Here is a 22,376-nt window from a genome sequence, read left to right as displayed (position 1 = left end):
GACCTTACAGTGTCCTGCTGAATACAACAGGTGTAGTAGACCATACAGTGTCCTGCTGAATACAACAGGTGTAGTAGACCATACAGTGTCCTGCTGAATACAACAGGTGTAGTAGACCTTACAGTGTCCTGCTGAATACAACAGGTGTAGTAGACCTTACAGTGTCCTGCTGAATACAACAGGTGTAGTAGACCATACAGTGTCCTGCTGAATACAACAGGTGTAGTAGACCATACAGTGTCCTGCTGAATACAACAGGTGTTGTAGACCATACAGTGTCCTGCTGAATACAACAGGTGTAGTAGACCATACAGTGTCCTGCTGAATACAACAGGTGTTGTAGACCATACAGTGTCCTGCTGAATACAACAGGTATAGTAGACCTTACAGTGTACTGCTGAATACAACAGGTATAGTAGACCTTACAGTGTACTGCTGAATACAACAGGTATAGTAGACCTTACAGTGTACTGCTGAATACAACAGGTATAGTAGACCTTACAGTGTACTGCTGAATACAACAGGTGTAGTAGACCATACAGTGTCCTGCTGAATACAACATGTGTAGTAGACCATACAGTGTCCTGCTGAATACAACAGGTGTAGTAGACCATACAGTGTCCTGCTGAATACAACAGGTGTAGTAGACCTTACAGTGTACTGCTGAATACAACAGGTGTAGTAGACCATACAGTGTCCTGCTGAATATAACAGGTGTAGTAGACCTTACAGTGTATTGCTGAATACAACAGGTGTAGTAGACCATACAGTGTCCTGCTGAATACAACAGGTGTAGTAGACCATACAGTGTACTGCTGAATACAACAGGTGTAGTAGACCATACAGTGTACTGCTGAATACAACAGGTGTAGTAGACCATACAGTGTCCTGCTGAATACAACAGGTATAGTAGACCATACAGTGTCCTGCTGAATACAACAGGTGTAGTAGACCTTACAGTGTAATGCTGAATACAACAGGTGTAGTAGACCATACAGTGTCCTGCTGAATACAACAGGTGTAGTAGACCTTACAGTGTACTGCTGAATACAACAGGTGTAGTAGACCATACAGTGTCCTGCTGAATACAACAGGTGTAGTAGACCTTACAGTGTCCTGCTGAATACAACAGGTGTAGTAGACCTTACTGTGTACTGCTGAATACAACAGGTGTAGTAGACCTTACAGTGTCCTGCTGAATACAACAGGTGTAGTAGACCATACAGTGTCCTGCTGAATACAACATGTGTAGTAGACCATACAGTGTCCTGCTGAATACAACAGGTGTAGTAGACCATACAGTGTCCTGCTGAATACAACAGGTGTAGTAGACCTTACAGTGTACTGCTGAATACAACAGGTGTAGTAGACCATACAGTGTCCTGCTGAATACAACAGGTGTAGTAGACCTTACAGTGTAATGCTGAATACAACAGGTGTAGTAGACCATACAGTGTCCTGCTGAATACAACAGGTGTAGTAGACCTTACAGTGTACTGCTGAATACAACAGGTGTAGTAGACCATACAGTGTCCTGCTGAATACAACAGGTGTAGTAGACCTTACAGTGTCCTGCTGAATACAACAGGTGTAGTAGACCTTACAGTGTCCTGCTGAATACAACAGGTATAGTAGACCTTACAGTGTACTGCTGAATACAACAGGTATAGTAGACCTTACAGTGTACTGCTGAATACAACAGGTATAGTAGACCTTACAGTGTCCTGCTGAATACAACAGGTGTAGTAGACCATACAGTGTCCTGCTGAATACAACAGGTGTAGTAGACCATACAGTGTCCTGCTGAATACAACAGGTGTAGTAGACCTTACAGTGTCCTGCTGAATACAACAGGTGTAGTAGACCTTACAGTGTCCTGCTGAATACAACAGGTGTAGTAGACCATACAGTGTCCTGCTGAATACAACAGGTGTAGTAGACCATACAGTGTCCTGCTGAATACAACAGGTGTTGTAGACCATACAGTGTCCTGCTGAATACAACAGGTGTAGTAGACCATACAGTGTCCTGCTGAATACAACAGGTGTTGTAGACCATACAGTGTCCTGCTGAATACAACAGGTATAGTAGACCTTACAGTGTACTGCTGAATACAACAGGTATAGTAGACCTTACAGTGTACTGCTGAATACAACAGGTATAGTAGACCTTACAGTGTACTGCTGAATACAACAGGTATAGTAGACCTTACAGTGTACTGCTGAATACAACAGGTGTAGTAGACCATACAGTGTCCTGCTGAATACAACATGTGTAGTAGACCATACAGTGTCCTGCTGAATACAACAGGTGTAGTAGACCATACAGTGTCCTGCTGAATACAACAGGTGTAGTAGACCTTACAGTGTACTGCTGAATACAACAGGTGTAGTAGACCATACAGTGTCCTGCTGAATATAACAGGTGTAGTAGACCTTACAGTGTATTGCTGAATACAACAGGTGTAGTAGACCATACAGTGTCCTGCTGAATACAACAGGTGTAGTAGACCATACAGTGTACTGCTGAATACAACAGGTGTAGTAGACCATACAGTGTACTGCTGAATACAACAGGTGTAGTAGACCATACAGTGTCCTGCTGAATACAACAGGTATAGTAGACCATACAGTGTCCTGCTGAATACAACAGGTGTAGTAGACCTTACAGTGTAATGCTGAATACAACAGGTGTAGTAGACCATACAGTGTCCTGCTGAATACAACAGGTGTAGTAGACCTTACAGTGTACTGCTGAATACAACAGGTGTAGTAGACCATACAGTGTCCTGCTGAATACAACAGGTGTAGTAGACCTTACAGTGTCCTGCTGAATACAACAGGTGTAGTAGACCTTACTGTGTACTGCTGAATACAACAGGTGTAGTAGACCTTACAGTGTCCTGCTGAATACAACAGGTGTAGTAGACCATACAGTGTCCTGCTGAATACAACATGTGTAGTAGACCATACAGTGTCCTGCTGAATACAACAGGTGTAGTAGACCATACAGTGTCCTGCTGAATACAACAGGTGTAGTAGACCTTACAGTGTACTGCTGAATACAACAGGTGTAGTAGACCATACAGTGTCCTGCTGAATACAACAGGTGTAGTAGACCTTACAGTGTAATGCTGAATACAACAGGTGTAGTAGACCATACAGTGTCCTGCTGAATACAACAGGTGTAGTAGACCTTACAGTGTACTGCTGAATACAACAGGTGTAGTAGACCATACAGTGTCCTGCTGAATACAACAGGTGTAGTAGACCTTACAGTGTCCTGCTGAATACAACAGGTGTAGTAGACCTTACTGTGTACTGCTGAATACAACAGGTGTAGTAGACCTTACAGTGTACTGCTGAATACAACAGGTGTAGTAGACCTTAAGTGTCCTGCTTACTTACAAGCCCTTAACCAACAATGCTTTAAGAACTTAAAAAAGAATCATAAGTTTTAAGTAAAAAAATGTCAAATAAAATATATCGTTGATGATTACATGTAAATGATCTTTGAGTCTGGAGAAACAATTTTATGATGAGTGAAGATAGTAAAAATTTGTCAAGATAAGAGACAGGCAACCAATAGCGCCATCTGGTGCTGCACGGTGAAAGATTTGATTTGAAACAGGCTAAATGTTCACTACCCCTGGTGAGGAGGCTGACGCGTGAGCTTGGCTGATAAAAGAAATGTCATGATGGAAACAGGGAAGGTGTTATTACCTGAACATCTCAGTCAGTTCTCCTTTCAACAGAGCTACAACCAATGGGAATCCAATACAGGCTGGGACCAGGTACAGCAAGGCAGGCTGGGAAGGAAGAGAGAAACAAGACAACCAGTTGGTACCAGCCAAGTCGACATAAAGGTGAGCCTTTGACCTGGGAATCAGTGCCTCTCACCTGGGCGTGTTTAAAGGTGTGCATGACCCAGATGGTCAGGCCCAGGCCAAAGATGTAGGCCAGGAAGCTGGTGTGGAAGTAGGTCCTGGTGTTCTTCTTTAGACTGGAGGGAACAGACAGAACATTACACACAACAGGTAAGGAGAGGGAGGATATGGGCCATGTTCTTTAGACTGGAGGGAGCAGACAGAACATTACACACAACAGGTAAGGAGAGGGAGGATATGGGCCATGTTCTTTAGACTTGAGGGAGCAGACAGAACATTACACACAACAGGTAAGGAGAGGGAGGATATGGGCCATGTTCTTTAGACTGGAGGGAACAGACAGAACATTACACACAACAGGTAAGGAGAGGGAGGATATGGGCCATGTTCTTTAGACTGGAGGGAACAGACAGAACATTACACATGACAGGTAAGGAGAGGGAGGATATGGGCCATGTTCTTTAGACTTGAGGGAGCAGACAGAACATTACACACAACAGGTAAGGAGAGGGAGGATATGGGCCATGTTCTTTAGACTGGAGGGATCAGACAGAACATTACACATGACAGGTAAGGAGAGGGAGGATATGGGCCATGTTCTTTAGACTTGAGGGAGCAGACAGAACATTACACACAACAGGTAAGGAGAGGGAGGATATGGGCCATGTTCTTTAGACTTGAGGGAGCAGACAGAACATTACACACGACAGGTAAGGAGAGGGAGGATATGGGCCATGTTCTTTAGACTTGAGGGAGCAGACAGAACATTACACATGACAGGTAAGGAGAGGGAGGATATGGGCCATGTTCTTTAGACTTGAGGGAGCAGACAGAACATTACACACGACAGGTAAGGAGAGGGAGGATATGGGCCATGTTCTTTAGACTTGAGGGAGCAGACAGAACATTACACATGACAGGTAAGGAGAGGGAGGATATGGGCCATGTTCTTTAGACTTGAGGGAGCAGACAGAACATTACACACAACAGGTAAGGAGAGGGAGGATATGGGCCATGATAGAAAAGAGTTAGAGCTCACCTGACATCAAAGCGGAGAAGTAAAGCAATGAAGATACCTGAAAAACAACATGTAACATTAACAGAGTGGGCAGCGCTATCAGAAGACAATAAGGTGTACTGGAGGTGGATCTAATGCTGAAGTACTACCATTATCTAGTGGATGTGACAAGCCTATTGGTATGTAAAATTAGACGCTACTGTTGAGGGAAGAGAATGTTTTACTTGCCTGGAATGACAATATCTCCCAGCCCCAGCATTGCAAATTGACTGGCACCCAGACCCTTCTCTAGCAGGTCCTGGGGAAACACCACTGAGATGGACGAAAGAGAAAGAGAAAGAGAGAGAGAGAGAAGGGAGAGAGAGAGGGGGGGGGGAATGGCTGTCACCGTGTGGTCAGATGTGATTTGATTACAGAGACCAATAGACGAGCACACACACAGTAACAGGCATGAGTATTAAAATGGAGCTGGAATGCACAGCGGATGTTTTATGGGCTCCTGACCAATTCAGACATTTTGTCTGGGTTTCTTTTGCGCTGAGCTTAACTTTATTTGGACCTCATGTTTCAGCCAGTGTTCCCTCTGACAAAAAAAAAGAGCTTTTGGACATCAACTTCGAATTTGGATGAAGATTTCTAGTTCAACGAGTTGGTGGCCCAGGACATACGGTTCACCCCGGACCAGGCTTTAATTCCGACACTCGGAAGAGAAAGAATGCAATATAAAAAGGCAGACCTAAGCACAAGAGGGGTGCTGTGACTGTTAACAGCCGGTGCGTAATCTCTAATATTAAGGAAGCCTCAAGGTTCTGCCCTTCCGAGTTAGAATACCTCATGATAAGCTGTAGACCATACTATTTACCAAGAGAGTTATCTATTAACCGCCACAAAACGATACGGTCACAGAGACAACACTCAACCAGATGTATAAGGCCATAAGCGAACAAGAAAATGCTCATCCAGAGGCGGCGCTCCTAGAAAACTGATATCCGTCTGACCTAAATTCTACCAGCATGTCACCTGTGCAACTTGAAGTGAAAAAACCCCAACTCTCGATCACCTTTGCATCACAGACCCATACAAAGCTCTCCCTCACCCTCCATTTGGCAAATATGATCACAACTCCATCCTCCTGATTCCTGCTAACAAGCAAAATCTTAAAACATTAAATACCAGTGATACACCCAATATGGAAGTGGTCCAAACAGATGCAAAGCTACAGGACTGTTATGCTAAGCTACAGGACTGTTATGCTAAGCTACAGGACTGTTATGCTAAGCTAAAGGACTGTTATGCTAAGCTAAAGGACTGTTAGGCTAAGCTACAGGACTGTTAGGCTAAGCTACAGGACTGTTATGCTAAGCTACAGGACTGTTATGCTAAGCTACAGGACTGTTATGCTAAGATACAGGACTGTTATGCTAAGCTACAGGACTGTTTCCCAGAACACAGAATAGAATATTGTTCTGGGACTCATCCGACAGCATTGGAGGTTCCCACATCAGTCACAGCCTTCTTTAGTTTGTCAATTTGTAAGTCGACATCACCACAGTGACCGACATACAGATCACAACCAGAAGCCATGGATTACATGCAACATCAGCACTTTGCTAAAGGGTAGAGCTGCCACTTTCAAGTAGTGAGACACTAACCCGGACGCTTACAAGAAATCCTGCTATACCCGTCAAACAGGCAAAGCGTCAATACAAGACTATGATCGAATTCTACTACACTGGCTCGGACGCGCCTCGCATGTGGCCGGCTCGCAAACTATCAAGGACTACAAAAGGAAAACCAGCTGTGAGCTGCCAACTGACGTGAGCCTACTAGATGAGCTAAATGCCTTCTATCCTCGCTTCGAGGGAAGCAACACTGAATGATGCATGAGAGCACCAGCTGTTCCGGACAACTGCGTGATCACGCGCTCTGTAGACGATCCGAGTAAGCCCTTTAAATAGTTTAACATTCACAAGACAACAGGGCCAGACGGATTACCGAGACGTGAACTCCAAGCACCCGCTGACAAGTGACTTCACTGACATTTTCAACCTCTCCCTGACCAAGTCTAATAACTACATGTTGATTCAAGCAGACCACCCTAGTCCCTGTGCCCAAGATAACCCTGCCTAAATGACTATCGCCCCGTAGCACTCACATTTGTAGACATGAAATGGTTTGAAAGACTGGTCATGACACAACATCATTATCCCTGACCCAATCCAATTTGCATACTACCCCAATAGATCCAAAGATAATGCAGTTTGTATTGCACTCCACACTGCCCTTCGCCACCTGGAAAAAAGGAACACCTACATGAGAATGCTGTTCATTGACTACAGCTCAGCATTCAACACCATAGTGCCCTGCAAGCTCATCACTAAGCTAAGGACCCTGGGACTGAACACCTCCCTCTGCAACTGGATCCTGGACTTCCTGACAGGGTAGGCAACAACACATCCGCAAAGCTGACCCTCAACTCAGGGAACACCTCAGGGGTGCATGCTCAGTCCCATTCTGTACTCCCTGTTCACCCACGACAGCGTGGCGCACACGACTCCAACACCATCATTAAGTTTTCCCGACAACACGACGGTGGTAGGCCGGATCACCGACAATGAGAAAGCCTACAGGGAGGAGCTCAGAGACCTGCAAGTGTGGTGCCAGAACAACAATCTCTCGCAAGACAAAGGAGCTGATCGTGTACCACAGGAAATGGAGGGGCGAGCATCATTCACATCGATGGGGCTGTAATGGAGTGTTTCAAGTTCCCGGTGTCCACGTCACGAAGGATATCTCATAATCCAAACAACACAGTCGTGAAGAGGGCACAACAACTCCTCTTCCCCCTCAGGAGGATGAAAAGATGTGGCATGGGCAGCTGCACCATCGAACGCATCTTGACTGGCTGCATCACCACTTGGTGTGCCGACTGCTTGGCATTTGAATGCATGGCGCTAGAGGGTATTGCATTACGGCCCAGTACATCACTGGGGCCCAGCTCCCTGCAGTCCAGGACCTTGACGCCAGGCGGTGTCAGAGGAAGGCCCTAAAAATGGTTTGACTCCAACCACCCAAGTCAGACTTCTCTTTGCTACCACACGGCCAGCGGCACTGAAGCACCAAGTCCAGAAACCAACAAGACCCTGACCAGCTTCTACCAGCAAGCCATAAGACTGATAAATAGTTAGTACAGATACCATTTGGTTATCACCATTTGACTGTTTTTGCACAAACTTTAAGCATCCTATACACTGCTGCTTACCATGTGACTTTATTCTTAGTTATTTGTACATATCTACCTTAATTCTCGTACCCCTGCACATTAACTCGGGACTGGTTCCCCTTGAAGACAGAAGTTTACATACACTTATGTTGGAGTCATTAAAACTTGGTTTTTCAAACACTCCACAGATTTCTTAAACTATAGTTTGGCACGTCGGTTAGGACATCTACTTTGTGCATGACACAAGTCATTTTTCCAACAATTGTTTACAGGCAGATTATTTCACTTATAATTCACTGCATCACAATTCCAGTGGGTCAGAAGTTTACATAAACTAACTTGACTGTGCCTTTAAACAGCTTGGAAAATTCCAGAAAATTATGTCATGGCTTTAGAAGCTTCTGATAGGCTAATTGACACAATTTGAGTGAATTGGAGGTGTACCTGTGGATGTATTTCAAGGCCTACCTTCCAACTCAGTGCCACTTCGCATGACATCATGGGAAAATCAAAAGAAATCAGCCAAGACCTCAGAAAAACAATTGTAAACCTCTAAAAGTCTGGCTCATCCTTGGGAGCAATTTCCAAATGCCTGAAGGTACCATGTTCATCTGTACAAACAATAGTACCCAAGTATAAACACCATGGGACCACACAGCAGTCATACCGCTCAGGAAGGAGATACGTTCTGTCTCCTAGAGATGAACGTGCTTTGGTGCGAAAAGTGAAAATCAATCCCAGAACAACAGCAAAGGACCTTGTGAAGATGCTGGAAGAAACAGGTACAAAAGTATCTATATCCACAGTAAAATGAGTCCTACATCGAAATAACCTGAAAGGCCTCTTAGCAAGGAAGAAGCCACTGTTACAAAACCGCCATAAAAAAAGCAAGACTACAGTTTGCAACTGCACACACTGCTTTGCTGCAAGAGGGACTGGTGCACTTCACAAAATAAATGGCATCATGAGGAAGTAAAAGTGTGTGGATATATTGAAGAAACATCTCAAGACATCAGTCAAGAAGTTAAAGCTTGGTCACAAATTGGTCTTCCAAAATATACAAGCATACTTCCAAAGTTGTGGCAAAATGGCTTAAGGACAACAAAGTCAAAGTATTAGAGTGGCCATCACAAAGCCCTGACCTTTATCCTGTAGAACATTTGTGGACAGAACTGGAAGTGTGCACGAGTAAGGAGGAATGGGCCAAAATTCACCCAAATTATTGCGGGAAGCTTGTGGAAGGGTACCCAAAACGTTTGACCCAAGTTAAACAATTTAAAGGCAATGTTACCAAATACTAATTGAGTGTATGTAAACTTCTGACCCACTGGGAATGTGATGAAAGAAATAAAAGCTGAAATAAATCATTCACTCTACTATTATTCTGACAATTCACATTCTTAAATGTCAGGAATTGTGTAAAACTGAGTTTAAATGTATTTGGATAAGGTGTATGTAAACTTCCGACTTCAACTGTATATAGAGCCAAGTTAACGTGACTCATCGCGTATCTATTATTACACGTTACATTTTCCCTTTACTTCCCTTCTCTCTGCTTTGCTGGGAAGGGCCCGTAAGCATTTCACTTAGTCCACACCTTTGGTTTGATAGATGAAGCTTTTCACAGGCAGTATAACAAAAAAGTGAAGCGTATGGCTAACAGAGATTTACATAGCACTCGTTAAAGTTAAACATTAAATACAGTCTATAAAATATTGACTGCATTGACTTTACAACAAACAGGAAAAATTCCCTTTACTCACACTTAATGGGTGCCTCGAATGACTTGGCCACAGTAACCATGACATTGGTGCCAAATACCTATAGGGATAACGGTTGTGTTTATTCAAGTGAGTCAATACACCCAGCTTAACGCTTTGACAGGGCCCCGAGAGGTTTACTACAAAGCAGAATCAATGAGAATCCAAATGTTTAAACAAGGTAGATGGCTATCTAGCAATCCAGATATTTAAGATAAACTTGAAATTGGCATGGTCTAATTGACTCAACCAAAACACATACCAAAGTTCAGCTTTCTTAATGAACCTGAACATCGATAGTTGTTTATCAAAGTAGCTGGATAACTCATTGATCCTGCTTTGTAGTAAACCCCGCTGGGCTATAAACTGGTAGTACAGTATTGGGGTGATGTGGTAGACTTACCCAGAAGACATCATACACAAACAGCCCCCCCAGCAGGATACAGCCAGTACTGATGTTGTTCAGGTGCAGAAGCTCCACCCCATTCAGTGCGAACGCCAGGCCAAAGAGGTTGTTGGCAATCCAGTGCTGGGAAGAACCAAAGAACACGTTCAAAGGAGAACCAAAGAACACGTTCAAAGGAGAACCAAAGAACACGCTCAAAGGAGAACCAAAGAACACGTTCAAAGGAGAACCAAAGAACACGTTCAAAGGAGAACCAAAGAACACGCTCAAAGGAGAACCAAAGAACACGTTCAAAGGAGAACCAAAGAACACGTTCAAAGGAGAACCAAAGAACACCAAAGAACACGCTCAAAGGAGAACCAAAGAACACGCTCAAAGGAGAACCAAAGAACACGCTCAAGGAGAACCAAAGAACAAAGGAGAACCAAAGAACACGTTCAAAGGAGAACCAAAGAACACGCTCAAAGGAGAACCAAAGAACACGCTCAAAGGAGAACCAAAGAACACGCTCAAAGGAGAACCAAAGAACACGCTCAAAGGAGAACCAAAGAACACGCTCAAAGGAGAACCAAAGAACACGCTCAAAGGAGAACCAAAGAACACGTTCAAAGGAGAACCAAAGAACACGCTCAAAGGAGAACCAAAGAACACGCTCAAAGGAGAACCAAAGAACACGTTCAAAAGGAGAACCAAAGAACACGCTCAAAGGAGAACCAAAGAACACGCCAAAGGAGAACCAAAGAACACGCTCAAAGGAGAACCAAAGAACACGCTCAAAGGAGAACCAAAGAACACGTTCAAAGGAGAACCAAAGAACACGCTCAAAGGAGAACCAAAGAACACGCTCAAAGGAGAACCAAAGAACACGTTCAAAGGAGAACATACACAACACCCACACACAGAAGACTAGGAACCATATGTAAAATGTTTGCACACATGACTAGGTCTCTCTGGATACAATAGTTTGCTAAATTACATATAGAAATAATATGCTAAGACAAAGTCAGAAGAACACAACCACAAGAGTATTAAACTAGAGGGAATTTTATAGGACTAACTACAGAATTACACCATTACCCTCAAAAAGGCTAAAAACACACACACACACACACAACCTTAATATACTGTCATTTTAACTAACCTTCTTGAGGATGTACCAGACCCCAACCACAGTGCTGATGACCAGGCAGATCATGTCCTTGGTGTCAAACTCATAGTTGACCATCTCTGTTGGAGGGGAAGGGTAATCAGTGACATATTAAAACATGTGCTTTTACAGTGCATTAACCATATGACTGCTTCTAGCGCTCATGCCGTTTCCCCTTCACCTTCTTTGGTCTCTCCCGAGCCCTGAGTGAAGAGCAGCTGGTACTGCTTGATGGGGATGTTGGCAGGGAAGATCCTGTTCATGAAAGGACTAATGGACAGATGGGGGGGGACACAAATTATGTTGAGACTTTCAGGCTATAGCCAATGTCATAAAGTGAAAGGAGAACCTAATAAAATGATGAACCAAAAGCTCTCACCTCATTGTGTGAGACAGTGCCAAAATCCCCAGGACAAAGAAATACATTGATAGCAGCAGGTTAATGTACTCTTGAGAGAAAATCTATGATTGAAACAAAAACAATTTAGTACTCCATTGACTCAACATACAGTATCCCAGCACTAGTCTCACTCACTTTAAATCAGAGAGCTGGAAGGGAACACAGTCAAAGGGAACACAGTCAAGGGGAACACAGCAAAGGGAACACAGTCAAGGGGAACACAGTCAAAGGGAACACAGTCAAAGGGAACACAGTCAAAGGGAACACAGTCAAGGGGAACACAGTCAAAGGGAACAACACTCAAAGGGAACACAGTCAAAGGGAACAACACTCAAAGGGAACACAGTCAAGGGGAACACAGTCAAAGGGAACACAGTCAAAGGGAACACAGTCAAAGGGAACACAGTCAAAGGGAACACAGTCAAAGGAAACACAGTGAAAGGGAACACAGTCAAAGGGAACACAGTCAAAGGGAACACAGTCAAAGGGAACACAGTCAAAGGGAACACAGTCAAAGGGAACACAGTCAAAGGGAACACAGTCAAAGGGAACACAGTCAAAGGGAACACAGTCAAAGGGAACACAGTCAAAGGGAACACAGTCAAAGGGAACACAGTCAAAGGGAACACAGTCAAAGGGAACACAGTCAAAGGGAACACAGTCAAAGGGAACACAGTCAAAGGGAATACAGTGAAAGGGAACACAGTCAAAGGGGAACACAGTCAAAGGGAACACAGTAGATTGTTGGAGGGAATAGCAGTAGATTGTTACATTGTAATACTGCAGGAAAAGATTCAGGACAAAAACAAGTGATGCAGGAACGAGGGGGGGGGGGGGGTGATGATGCTCACTTTGAAGAAGAGATAGAGGCCGAAAAGGGTGCAGCTGGCAATGATGGGGAACCGTGCAGCATCTCTGCCTGTGATGGTCTCTGGCATGTCTGAGGAGTTCTGGGGAGAGAGAAACCAGGGTTGATGCAAGTGGACAAGCATAAGCAGCACACTTCCTAAGTTCCTTCAAAAACATAAAATAATGAACACAAGTTGTTTTTTTGTGTTTTTTTTTTGGGGGGGGGGGGGTTTGCCTTTGTCCAATGTGTAGAATAGCTGTTAATTAGCTGTATAAAACAGCTACATGTCACTGCGACGGGCCAACAGGAGGGCCTAACCACCTATGAGCCCCATTTTGATCCAGGAAAAAAATGACTGTTAAAGTTCCACTTCAAAAGAGAAAGCACTAGAATAGACTGTTTTTAGAGACAATCTTTGTTTCATCACATCACAGACTAATTCATCACAAAAGTAGTAGTTAGGTGACTGACAAACTCAAGCCGGTACCATGTTCGTGTCCCACTAGAGAGGCCTAACTGAATGAAATTAGCAAATCTGCACAGGGAATATAATTAAAATGGGTCAATGTGGTGCGATGAGGAGCCAGGAACAAGACAGGACAGCAACGGGCGAGCGATTTATTCCATCCAACTCTAAAGACCTCATCTGCAGTAAAATACTAGAGGCCTTTGACTTATCACCATCTGTGCCAGTTTCTTCTATAGCACAGTCATTGAACCTTATCAGCGTACACCCACCGCGTTCAGTGGGATTCTGGTCCAGGGGCCTTTACCTGTACACCAAACAGACCCACATCCTCATTGATTATGGGCAAAGCAGGACAATGAGGCCCACACCTTGACACTCGGTGCCTAATAACCAGAATGATTTCACACACAGATGGGAAACATACACGCATAGACACAGTCATGAAGCATCTTCCAGATTGCCACAATGTGTCAGAATAATACAAATCTGACTGTTCTGATCATCAGTTCTAATACTCACTCTGTACTCATAATCACAACCATTTTCTCCAGCAACCTAAGGACGAAATACGTGCACAGAAAGTCATTAACGGAGTATATTGCAAGAGTAATTATAATGTAATATTGCAAGTAATTAATCTATAGTAAGCGTCAGGCGAGATTCTGGATGAGGCAGTAACCAACCACAAGTCAACACCACACATGAAACGCTCTTTAGCAGAGTGCAAGTTAGTTAACCACACCACCAGAAAAAAAAAGTAGCTAGTTTAGTTTCACGCCACTCAAAAAGCCTGTCCTCTCTAATCGGTCATGTCCATCAGACAACCAGGTCGTGCATCATCGGTTTCCCTCCACCCACCGACTGAAAGACCAGAAGTGATGGCAGTAAGGAAACGTGTAGTTCAGACAAACTATGATTAGCATATTCCTACTATACATTGAGCCCAGGGGCCTTAAAGAAAATAGCTAGAATTTAACTTTGAAACAATGTTTAAGAGTTCATGTTACCTAAAACCTATCCAGATTATGCACACGCCAGAACAAAATTCCCTGAACCTTGTAGCAGGTGACTGAGATGTGTACAAGACTGGTCAGAAACACCCTCCTTCCTGGTTGAAATGATTTGAAAAACATCTTGCCAACTAGTCAATGTCACGATAAAAAGAAAATGTATTGGCTACTATGGTCCTTCTGTAGCTCAGTTGGTAGAGCATGGCGCTTGTAACGCCAGGGTAGTGGGTTCAATCCCCGGGACCACACATACGTAGAATGTATGCACACATGACTAAGTCGCTTTGGATAAAAGCGTCTGCTAAATGGCATATATTATTTATTATTATTAAACCAATCTAGTTATGCGAGTAAACTACCAGGCATTTTGTAAGTCGCTCTGGTTAAGAGCGTCTGCTAAATGACTTAAATGTAAATATAAGATGAATATATGGTGCATTGATCGCCCCAGTCAAGGCCGGACAGTTCCCTAAACATGATTAGATAAATGGCTGTCTCGAGACATCATACTGGTCTGGATATGAAACACAAACCCTGATTGTGGAACGTGAGTGACCGCTGGCTATACGTGTACCTGGGTGGGACACTGGACAGACTGACGGGTGAATGAGGATCATTGCCTCCTTTTATGGCCCAACAGTTCGCCAACAGTGGGAACCTGGCTATCCGAGTAATCTACCGAGGCACTGACTTGTAACATGGCATTCATGTTACCATTACCTTGCTTTTGCCGCAGCTGACGGACCGCAGCGCACCGAAGAAGATGGGCAACAGAGCCATGAACACAAGGCTGCCATATGCCAGTGCTGTTCCCTCCGGTGTCGCCACAAACTTGGCCACTGTCGCGTTGACAGCGTCGGTACCATTGGAGTCGGTTGCATTCAGTCCGTCCAGAGCTGGAGGTGAAGTTTCTCTAGGTAAGACCGATCCTTGATTAACATCGGCCATGTTTGCAAGTTGTCCACCAACCCAGAGTCTTGTACGCTATTTACCGCCTAACAAAACAGCTTGTTTCTATGAATGTTGGACTCTCCTTTGCTAAGGCCACGTTTCCTAACTCTGGCAATTGACAAGCCTCTTCCTTGTTAGTTCACTTGTCACTATTGTTTCAAACCCGTACTTACTGCCGCCCAGTGGTCTGGATGGTTTGAGTAGACAGGTCCTCAAACAACAAAATGTGGCCTACTTCGTTTTAAAATCAATTTCGTTTTATTCAAATACTGTGTACAATACATGCATTGAACATTTACAGTGACAATGTAAAAACCACATCGCATTAAAAACCTAATTGAATTTGAAATATTACAACCATTAATTTACAAAATAGATGTTACTAAATGCAGAAGTGGTGGCTCCGGGAATCTGTAGCCTTCCATTCAAGATATTATATGTCAAATGCCTGAAACCACATGTCAGAGCAGAGCAATATTGGGATCAGCAATCCAACACCAGAGCGTATCCATAGAGATGAAATGAGGTGAGGGACATTATGCCGTCAATTAGCGTAGTGATAAATGTTGCCGTCTCTAAAATGTCTGCAATCTCATGGGGACCAGTCAAAGACAGAATCACTTTATTAGAAGAGTGGTTCTCAAAGCTCTCCTCAGGAACCCCCAGTAGATCCATGCTAGCACGTTTAAACGTAGCAACTAATCATCAACATCTTGATTAGATTAATCAGGTGAGCAAGTTCAGGGCTACAGCAAAATAGTGAAGCATCTAGGGGTACCCGGGGACAGGTTTGACAAACCCTTGCATGAGTGAACCAGCTGCTCATTGAAGTTGTATAGATGTCCATACTATTGAATTAGAATGAATTCTACATTTCTATGATCCATACTCTGGAGAAGACCATCAGTCCTCCTCACACCATACTGGTTGAAGGTAAGATGTGCAGGGCGGAGGTGATGACAGAGAGAGCAATTAGCAGGAGAGGCTGAACCGGAGCTTGACGCTGCCCTGACGATTTAGTCTTCAGCTCCACCTCAATAGGGAAGTGGTCACTCACTTCCAGAACCTGAAATTTGGAGATCAGTTTATTCTGTGTCATGACATCTATGACACAGGAAACAGACATAAAAACAGGTGACTTTAGCATGTCTGGGATGTCACATCTTCTCCTGGGGCTTTTTTGAAGAAGGATAGGAGTTTGAAAGGCTAAATGAAAATGTTGTTTGTAAACAGGAAAAGGAAGTATTACCCTTTCCTTTGAGAGTTTATACTCATTGGCAATGTTGAAGACCTGGGCTGAATAAGGTTTGATGGTCTTCAGGAAACGCTCTCCGTGTACCACAATCCTAAGAAAAACAAAGTGTCCAATAGAGTTGAAGAGTAATATATTATTGGATCCATCAATACAGATCGTTTATAATCAAAATGCCTTCATTTCAAAGAATATCATTTCAGCGTAACTTAATTTTTGTTAAATTTCCACCCACCTGTCATAGGCACAGCTGGTAGTATCCCCAACAGTGGTGTCCACCTGGTCCCTGATCAACCAGAAAAATCCAGGTATTGAGAAAAGTCGGATGTTCGCCTTGTCCTGCCGGGTCATGTGCCCACAACCAGCATTGAAGGCTCCAAGGAACATCACGTTCTATGGTACAGAGTGTCATTACATTGGTGAGAGAGGTATGTTCCAAAAGTTAGACTCCGAATCATGTAGCATGACAGATAACAGTAACTGCATTCATCTTACCGACACACACTATGAAAAATAAGAGCCAAACAGGAAACACCAACAGGTCGTTGTCATGCCTCACCTCAGTATTCCACTTCATTTTGATTTCCTCAAAAACATCGTAGAGCTTGTCAATCTCCTTGATTGCGTCAGAGGCCATAGTGTGCAGAGGGATCAGAGAAAAGTCTCCAATCACTGTTCAGAGGAAGATCATTGGAAGTTATCCAAACAGAACACAATGAATTTCAAATTCTCATGAACTTAACTAACCTGTTTCCTTGGCTTGAAATCTAACAACAAAAGGGTCTCTGGAGAAAACAGCCGCGTTCCCCTCCTTTCTGTCAACATACTGGTACTGAGCCGTCAACTCTACGGTTTCATTCCTGTGGAGAGGCGGTTACTTATAGCGACATTCATTTAGGCTTAAAGTCAAGCAGGACGACAACGTTTAACCAGCATGTCGGGCCGAGATTCATTAGGTTAGGACAGGGGAGGCGGCATATTCAGGATCTCAAATGAATGCAAGTCTACGTCACGAGAGTAGCATTTATAAATGAAGAGCTGTAACAGATGTAAACGAACGCTTCACTTACCTGTACAGATAGACGTATTGCTCCTGGTCCTGAGGTGTTCGCCCCAGAACGCCACTGGCAACATATTTATAGTGATAGGCATCATATCTAAGAAGAAATTAACAAAAAGAGGGTTGGTCCATAAATTAAGTGAAAAAACTTATCATAAATGATTTTCTTTATAATCAAAATCACAATTTATTTAAAGTGCATTTAACAAAAGACTCAATACACTTTTATAGGAAACAATCAAGGAATACAAAACAATGTATATATGCATCACTGAACGGTGCATGAGGAACTTCCCTCAAATTTAAATCCAAAGCCAGTTCTACTGCCCCCCCCCCCATCAGGGACTGTTTTAGACCTGGGACACCAGGTGGGTGCAATTAGTCATCAGGAAGAACAGAAAACCCATTAGGCTCCGGACCTCGTAGGGTCAGATTGGAATACGTCTGAGGTAGAGTACTTGTTGCAGTCATAAATAGAGTTCAATGGATTCTCTTTCTATGGTAACAGTATCTAGATGCAACTGTACCTGTTGAGTGCTTCCACCAAAGCTTTAGTGGCATTGCCCTGTGTGTCTTTAACCTCCTGAAGGAGACAGATGTCACAGCGAGACACAATCTGTGGACAATCAACCAACCAGATTAGTACAAGAATGTCTAACAATCACGGAAAAATACCTGGATTATTATAATAAAGTAATTGAGACTGATTTACCCAACAGTATGGAACAATAGTTAAAATGTTTGAGTTTAGTTCCTTCCTGGACCAGTCGTCATGAATAGCAACTGTATGATTGTGTTAAGACGAGGCAGAGTCTCACCCTGGTCAGAGTGTGCATCACCCTGAAGTTGGCTGATTTGGCATCGTCGAAGTTCTGGACATTGAAGGCACAGATCTTGAAGCTTGAACATAGCCCAAAAATACCAAGGAGAAGGAGGAGGAGAGGAGAGTGGCAAGTCATGACTGAGCTGCTTGCTGTGAATGGAAAAGACATGAGATTACTGGTCATGCAGGGTTTTGTTGTTACTACACTGAACGATACACAGTGTGGTCGGGAAAGTACTCAGACCTCTTCCCCTTTTCCACATTGTTACAGCCTTATTCTACAATTCATTTATTTTCTTCAATCTACACAAAATATCCCATAATGACAAAGCAAAAACTGGTATAGATATTTTTGCAAATGTATTAAAAAATTACACATAACTTACATAAGTATTTCAGACCCTTTGCTATGAGACTCAATTGAGCTCCGGTGCATCCTGTTTCCATTGATCATCCTTGAGATGTTTCTACAACTTGATAAGATTCCAACCTGTGGTAAATTAAATTGATTGGACATGATTTGGAAAAGCACACACCTGTCTATATAAGGTCCCACAGTTGACAGGGCATGTCAGAGCAAAAACCAAGCCATGGAGGTCGAAGGAATTATCCACAGAGCTCCGAGACAATTGTGTCTAGGCACAGATCTGAGGAAGGGTACCAAAACATGTCTGCAGCATTGAAGGTCCCCAAGAACACAGTGGCCTCCATCATTCTTAAATGGAAGAAGTTTGGAACTACCAAGACTCTTCCTAGAGCTGGCCGCACAGACAAACTGAGCAAATCGGGGGAGAAGGGCCTTGGTCAGGGCCATTACAAAGAACCCGATGGTCACTGACAGAGCTCCAGAGTTCCTCTGTGGAGATGGGAGAACCTTCCAGAATGACAACCATCTCCGCAGCACTCCAATCAAGCCTTTATAAGAGAGTGGCCAGACGGTAGCCCCTCCTTAGTAAAAGGCACATGACAGCCTGCTTGGAGTTTGTCATAGGGCACCTAAAGACTCAGACCATAAGAAACAAGATTCTTGGCATCACGTCTGGAGGAAACCTGGCACCATCCCTACTGTGGAGCATGGTGATGGTAGTATCATGCTGTGGAGATATTTTTCAGCGGAAGGGACAAGGAGACTAGTCAGGATCGAGGGAAAGATGAAGTACAGAGAGATCCTTGATGAAAACATGCTCAGAACCTCAGACTGGGGCCAAGGTTCACTTTCCAACAACCCTAAGCACACAGCTAAGACAACACAGGAATGGCTTTGGGACAAGTCTCTGAAAGTCCTTAAGTGGCCCAGTCAGAGCCCGGACTTGAACCCAATCGAACACCTCTGGAGACCTGAAAATAGTTGTGTAGCGGCACCCCACATCCAACCTGACAGAGCTTGAGAGGATCTGGAGAAAAGAACGAGAGAAACTCCAAATACAGGTGTACCAAGCTTGTAGTGTCATACCCAAGAAGATGCTGTAATCGCTGCCAAAGGTGTTTCAACAAACTACTGAGTAAAAGGGTCTGAATACTTTTACATCAGTTTATTTTTGTTAAATTTGATATTCTCTAAACCTGTTTTTGCTTAGTCATTATGGGGTTGTGTAGATTGATGGGGGGGAAACAATTTAATAAGGCTGTAACGTAACAAAATGTGGAAAATGTGGCAACAATGCCATACTCTTTTTGGACCGGACAGCATCAGATATGGCCTACACAGAGAGACAGGGGCACGGTTTCTCTCACTGGAATGTTTTACTCCTGTGAGATACAGTCAGCATATTGCGAATTGAAGGAAAATTATGAAACACATGAAATATACATAAAAATATATTGGGGGGGGTCTGGCTTCCCCTTGGCCTCCATGAATATACCCCACTGCTCCTAGAAAGATATTGGGGGGGGGGGGTCTTGCTTCCCTTGGCCTCCATGAATATACCCCACTGCTCCTAGAAAGATATTGGGGGCGGTCTGGCTTCCCTTGGCCTCCATGAATATACCCCACTGCTCCTAGAAAGATATTGGGGGAGGGGGGGGCCTCCATGAATATACCCCACTGCTCCTAGAAAGATATTGGGGGAGGGGGGCTTCCCCTTGGCCACCTCCACTGTTCCTGAAAGATATCCCATTGGCCTCCACCCCACTGTTCCTAGAAAGATATTGGGGGGGGGGGCTTCCCCTTGGCCTCCATGAATATACCCCACTGCTCCCTTGCTTCCCCTTGCCTCCATGAATATACCCCACTGTTCCTAGAAAGATATTGGGGGGGGGGTCTGGCTTCCCCTTGACCTCCATGAATATACCCCACTGTTCCTAGAAAGATATTGGGGGGGGGGGGGGGGGTCTGGCTTCCCCTTGGCCTCCATGAATATACCCCACTGCTCCTAGAAAGATATTGCCTTTGGCTGCACATATTTGGCACATCATTGCACAAGTTAGGCTACACATGTAATACAGACAGTAGCATACAAATATGAAAATAGATTTAACATGAAATGCATTTCAATACGAGAGGCCTATAAACTACTATAGACCCGTAACCCACCTGTTGTGTTCATTTCATTTTAACTAATTCGGTGGTCCCGGTCCAAAATGACCACCCCAAAATAAGATGATTATAAATCCATAATAATACATATTAATCACCTAATGCTGTGTGAGAGCTTTTTAAAAATCAACTTAAGTTGGAACATTACAAGTTTTTAACTTCCATTTGCTATTTATGGCCTGTAGGCCTCACTGACCTGAGCTCAAACTGATTTTTTTTAGTTTAAATAAAGCATAATGTATTATTTTGACTATAAAACAAATACTCAGATGAGAGTTCTAATTATCACAGACTACTTTGTGTCAAATTTTAACAAGGACTCTCCTCCTCACCAGCGTCATGATCAAGAGCCTCGCAAACATACAGTACATCGTGTGGTCATTGTGTTGCCACAGAATGAATTGTGATCAAGGCCTCAAAAAAGCTTTATATACCAGAGCTGCGAGAAAAGTTCTATATATTATTGAAACAATGTTGTGATTGTGAGAATGACAACATATAAATGACTTAAATGTAAATGTAAATGTGGTTTCCGTGGGGGTTTCCATGGAAGCCAAGAAGGGGAGTAAGGTGTGTGTGCGCGTGCTCAAACACACATGCCTCTGGGAGAGAGAGTGTGTCCATCTGATGAATGTGCCGGAACTCAATTTTATACACTAATTGTAGTCGCACACATTAATTTCTAATGACCGGACGACAGGGAACACCAAGTGTGTACAAAAATTAAACACCCAAAATGTAACAAATCATCTAAATGTATTTTGGTTAGTTAGATATAAGTCTGAGAATTCAACATTTGTCTATAAAACATTCACACCAGCGGAAAAGTGATTAGATACAGAGACTCCAAAGAAGCAGACAAATCGGCGGCAGGTAGCGCGTTGGGCCTGTAACCGAAAGGTTGCTGGATCGAATCCCCGAGCTGACAAAGTACAATTCTGTAGTTCTGCCCATGAACAAGGCAGTTAACCCACTGTTCCCCGGTAAGCCGTCATTGTAAGTAAACATTTTTTCTTACCCGACTTGCGTAGTTAATTATTATATATATATTTTTTAAAGCAGTTTCCTCCATGATAGTTTGTACCCAACAACAAAAGCATTGAAGCATAATTACATTTAGAAGCTTTTGGGGAGCAAGGTGAAGATACAATATTTGAACAGAAAGAGTGAATATCATTAGTCTACCTTGTTTGAAGAGAACTTGGTGAGTTCCAGGTACACGGTGTTGAATTAAACTAATCTTTAAACACCTTGACAAAAGTCCCGTCTGGCTACCGCTGGGTGTAGGTCAGGTATCAGTTTTCACCACGCCTTTAACACATCTTCCTGTCAGGTGATGTCCCGATCCGCTTCCTTTTTTTTGGTCTTGTAAAACTGGAATCTACCAGTATACCTAGTGCCCAGTAGGAGTAAAATGCGTATTTTTTTATATATATCTTTTATATATATATATATGTAAGTATATGTATATTGAGTCTCTATTTTCCTACCCACATAAAGGATGAAATCAGTGGACAACAGGTCAAATTCAAATTACGTTTATTCAACATTCTGACTTGTAAAGGGACTGTTTGGAATTTGTGAC

The 22,376-nt window shown here is 43.4% G+C and overlaps 2 protein-coding genes across 2 annotated transcripts in view; both read right to left on the bottom strand.

The window, feature by feature from the left end:
• The window catches only part of LOC124045538 (minor histocompatibility antigen H13-like), a 28,726-nt gene extending 13,479 nt beyond the window's left edge, over positions 1 to 15,247 (bottom strand). Inside the window, exons 1-11 of the mRNA XM_046364886.1 lie at positions 14,890 to 15,247; positions 12,692 to 12,790; positions 11,820 to 11,902; positions 11,622 to 11,710; positions 11,435 to 11,520; positions 10,291 to 10,416; positions 9,891 to 9,948; positions 5,133 to 5,216; positions 4,926 to 4,962; positions 3,900 to 4,002; positions 3,723 to 3,808 (exon numbers count right to left, since the gene is read on the bottom strand). Of these exons, the coding sequence (XP_046220842.1) occupies positions 3,723 to 3,808; positions 3,900 to 4,002; positions 4,926 to 4,962; positions 5,133 to 5,216; positions 9,891 to 9,948; positions 10,291 to 10,416; positions 11,435 to 11,520; positions 11,622 to 11,710; positions 11,820 to 11,902; positions 12,692 to 12,790; positions 14,890 to 15,117 (1,079 nt within the window). The 5' untranslated portion in view covers positions 15,118 to 15,247. The remainder of the gene's footprint in view (positions 1 to 3,722; positions 3,809 to 3,899; positions 4,003 to 4,925; positions 4,963 to 5,132; positions 5,217 to 9,890; positions 9,949 to 10,290; positions 10,417 to 11,434; positions 11,521 to 11,621; positions 11,711 to 11,819; positions 11,903 to 12,691; positions 12,791 to 14,889) is intronic.
• A 112-nt stretch (positions 15,248 to 15,359) lies between these two features.
• Positions 15,360 to 22,133, bottom strand: LOC124045537 (deoxyribonuclease gamma-like). The gene is made up of 9 exons (XM_046364885.1): positions 21,977 to 22,133; positions 18,251 to 18,405; positions 17,960 to 18,048; positions 17,443 to 17,529; positions 17,120 to 17,232; positions 16,932 to 17,044; positions 16,608 to 16,765; positions 16,370 to 16,466; positions 15,360 to 16,186 (listed from the first exon to the last, which is right to left on the bottom strand). The coding sequence occupies exons 2-9, from the start codon at positions 18,389 to 18,391 to the stop codon at positions 16,034 to 16,036; spliced, it is 951 nt and encodes a 316-aa protein (XP_046220841.1). The 5' UTR covers positions 18,392 to 18,405; positions 21,977 to 22,133; the 3' UTR covers positions 15,360 to 16,033.
• Between the last annotated feature and the right edge of the window lie 243 nt (positions 22,134 to 22,376).

Source organism: Oncorhynchus gorbuscha, linkage group LG10, assembly GCF_021184085.1.
Source record: "Oncorhynchus gorbuscha isolate QuinsamMale2020 ecotype Even-year linkage group LG10, OgorEven_v1.0, whole genome shotgun sequence".
Taxonomy (NCBI): Eukaryota; Metazoa; Chordata; class Actinopteri; order Salmoniformes; family Salmonidae; genus Oncorhynchus; species Oncorhynchus gorbuscha.
Note: the sequence above shows the minus strand (reverse complement) of the source record. Positions and strands in the feature narration are given on the sequence as shown.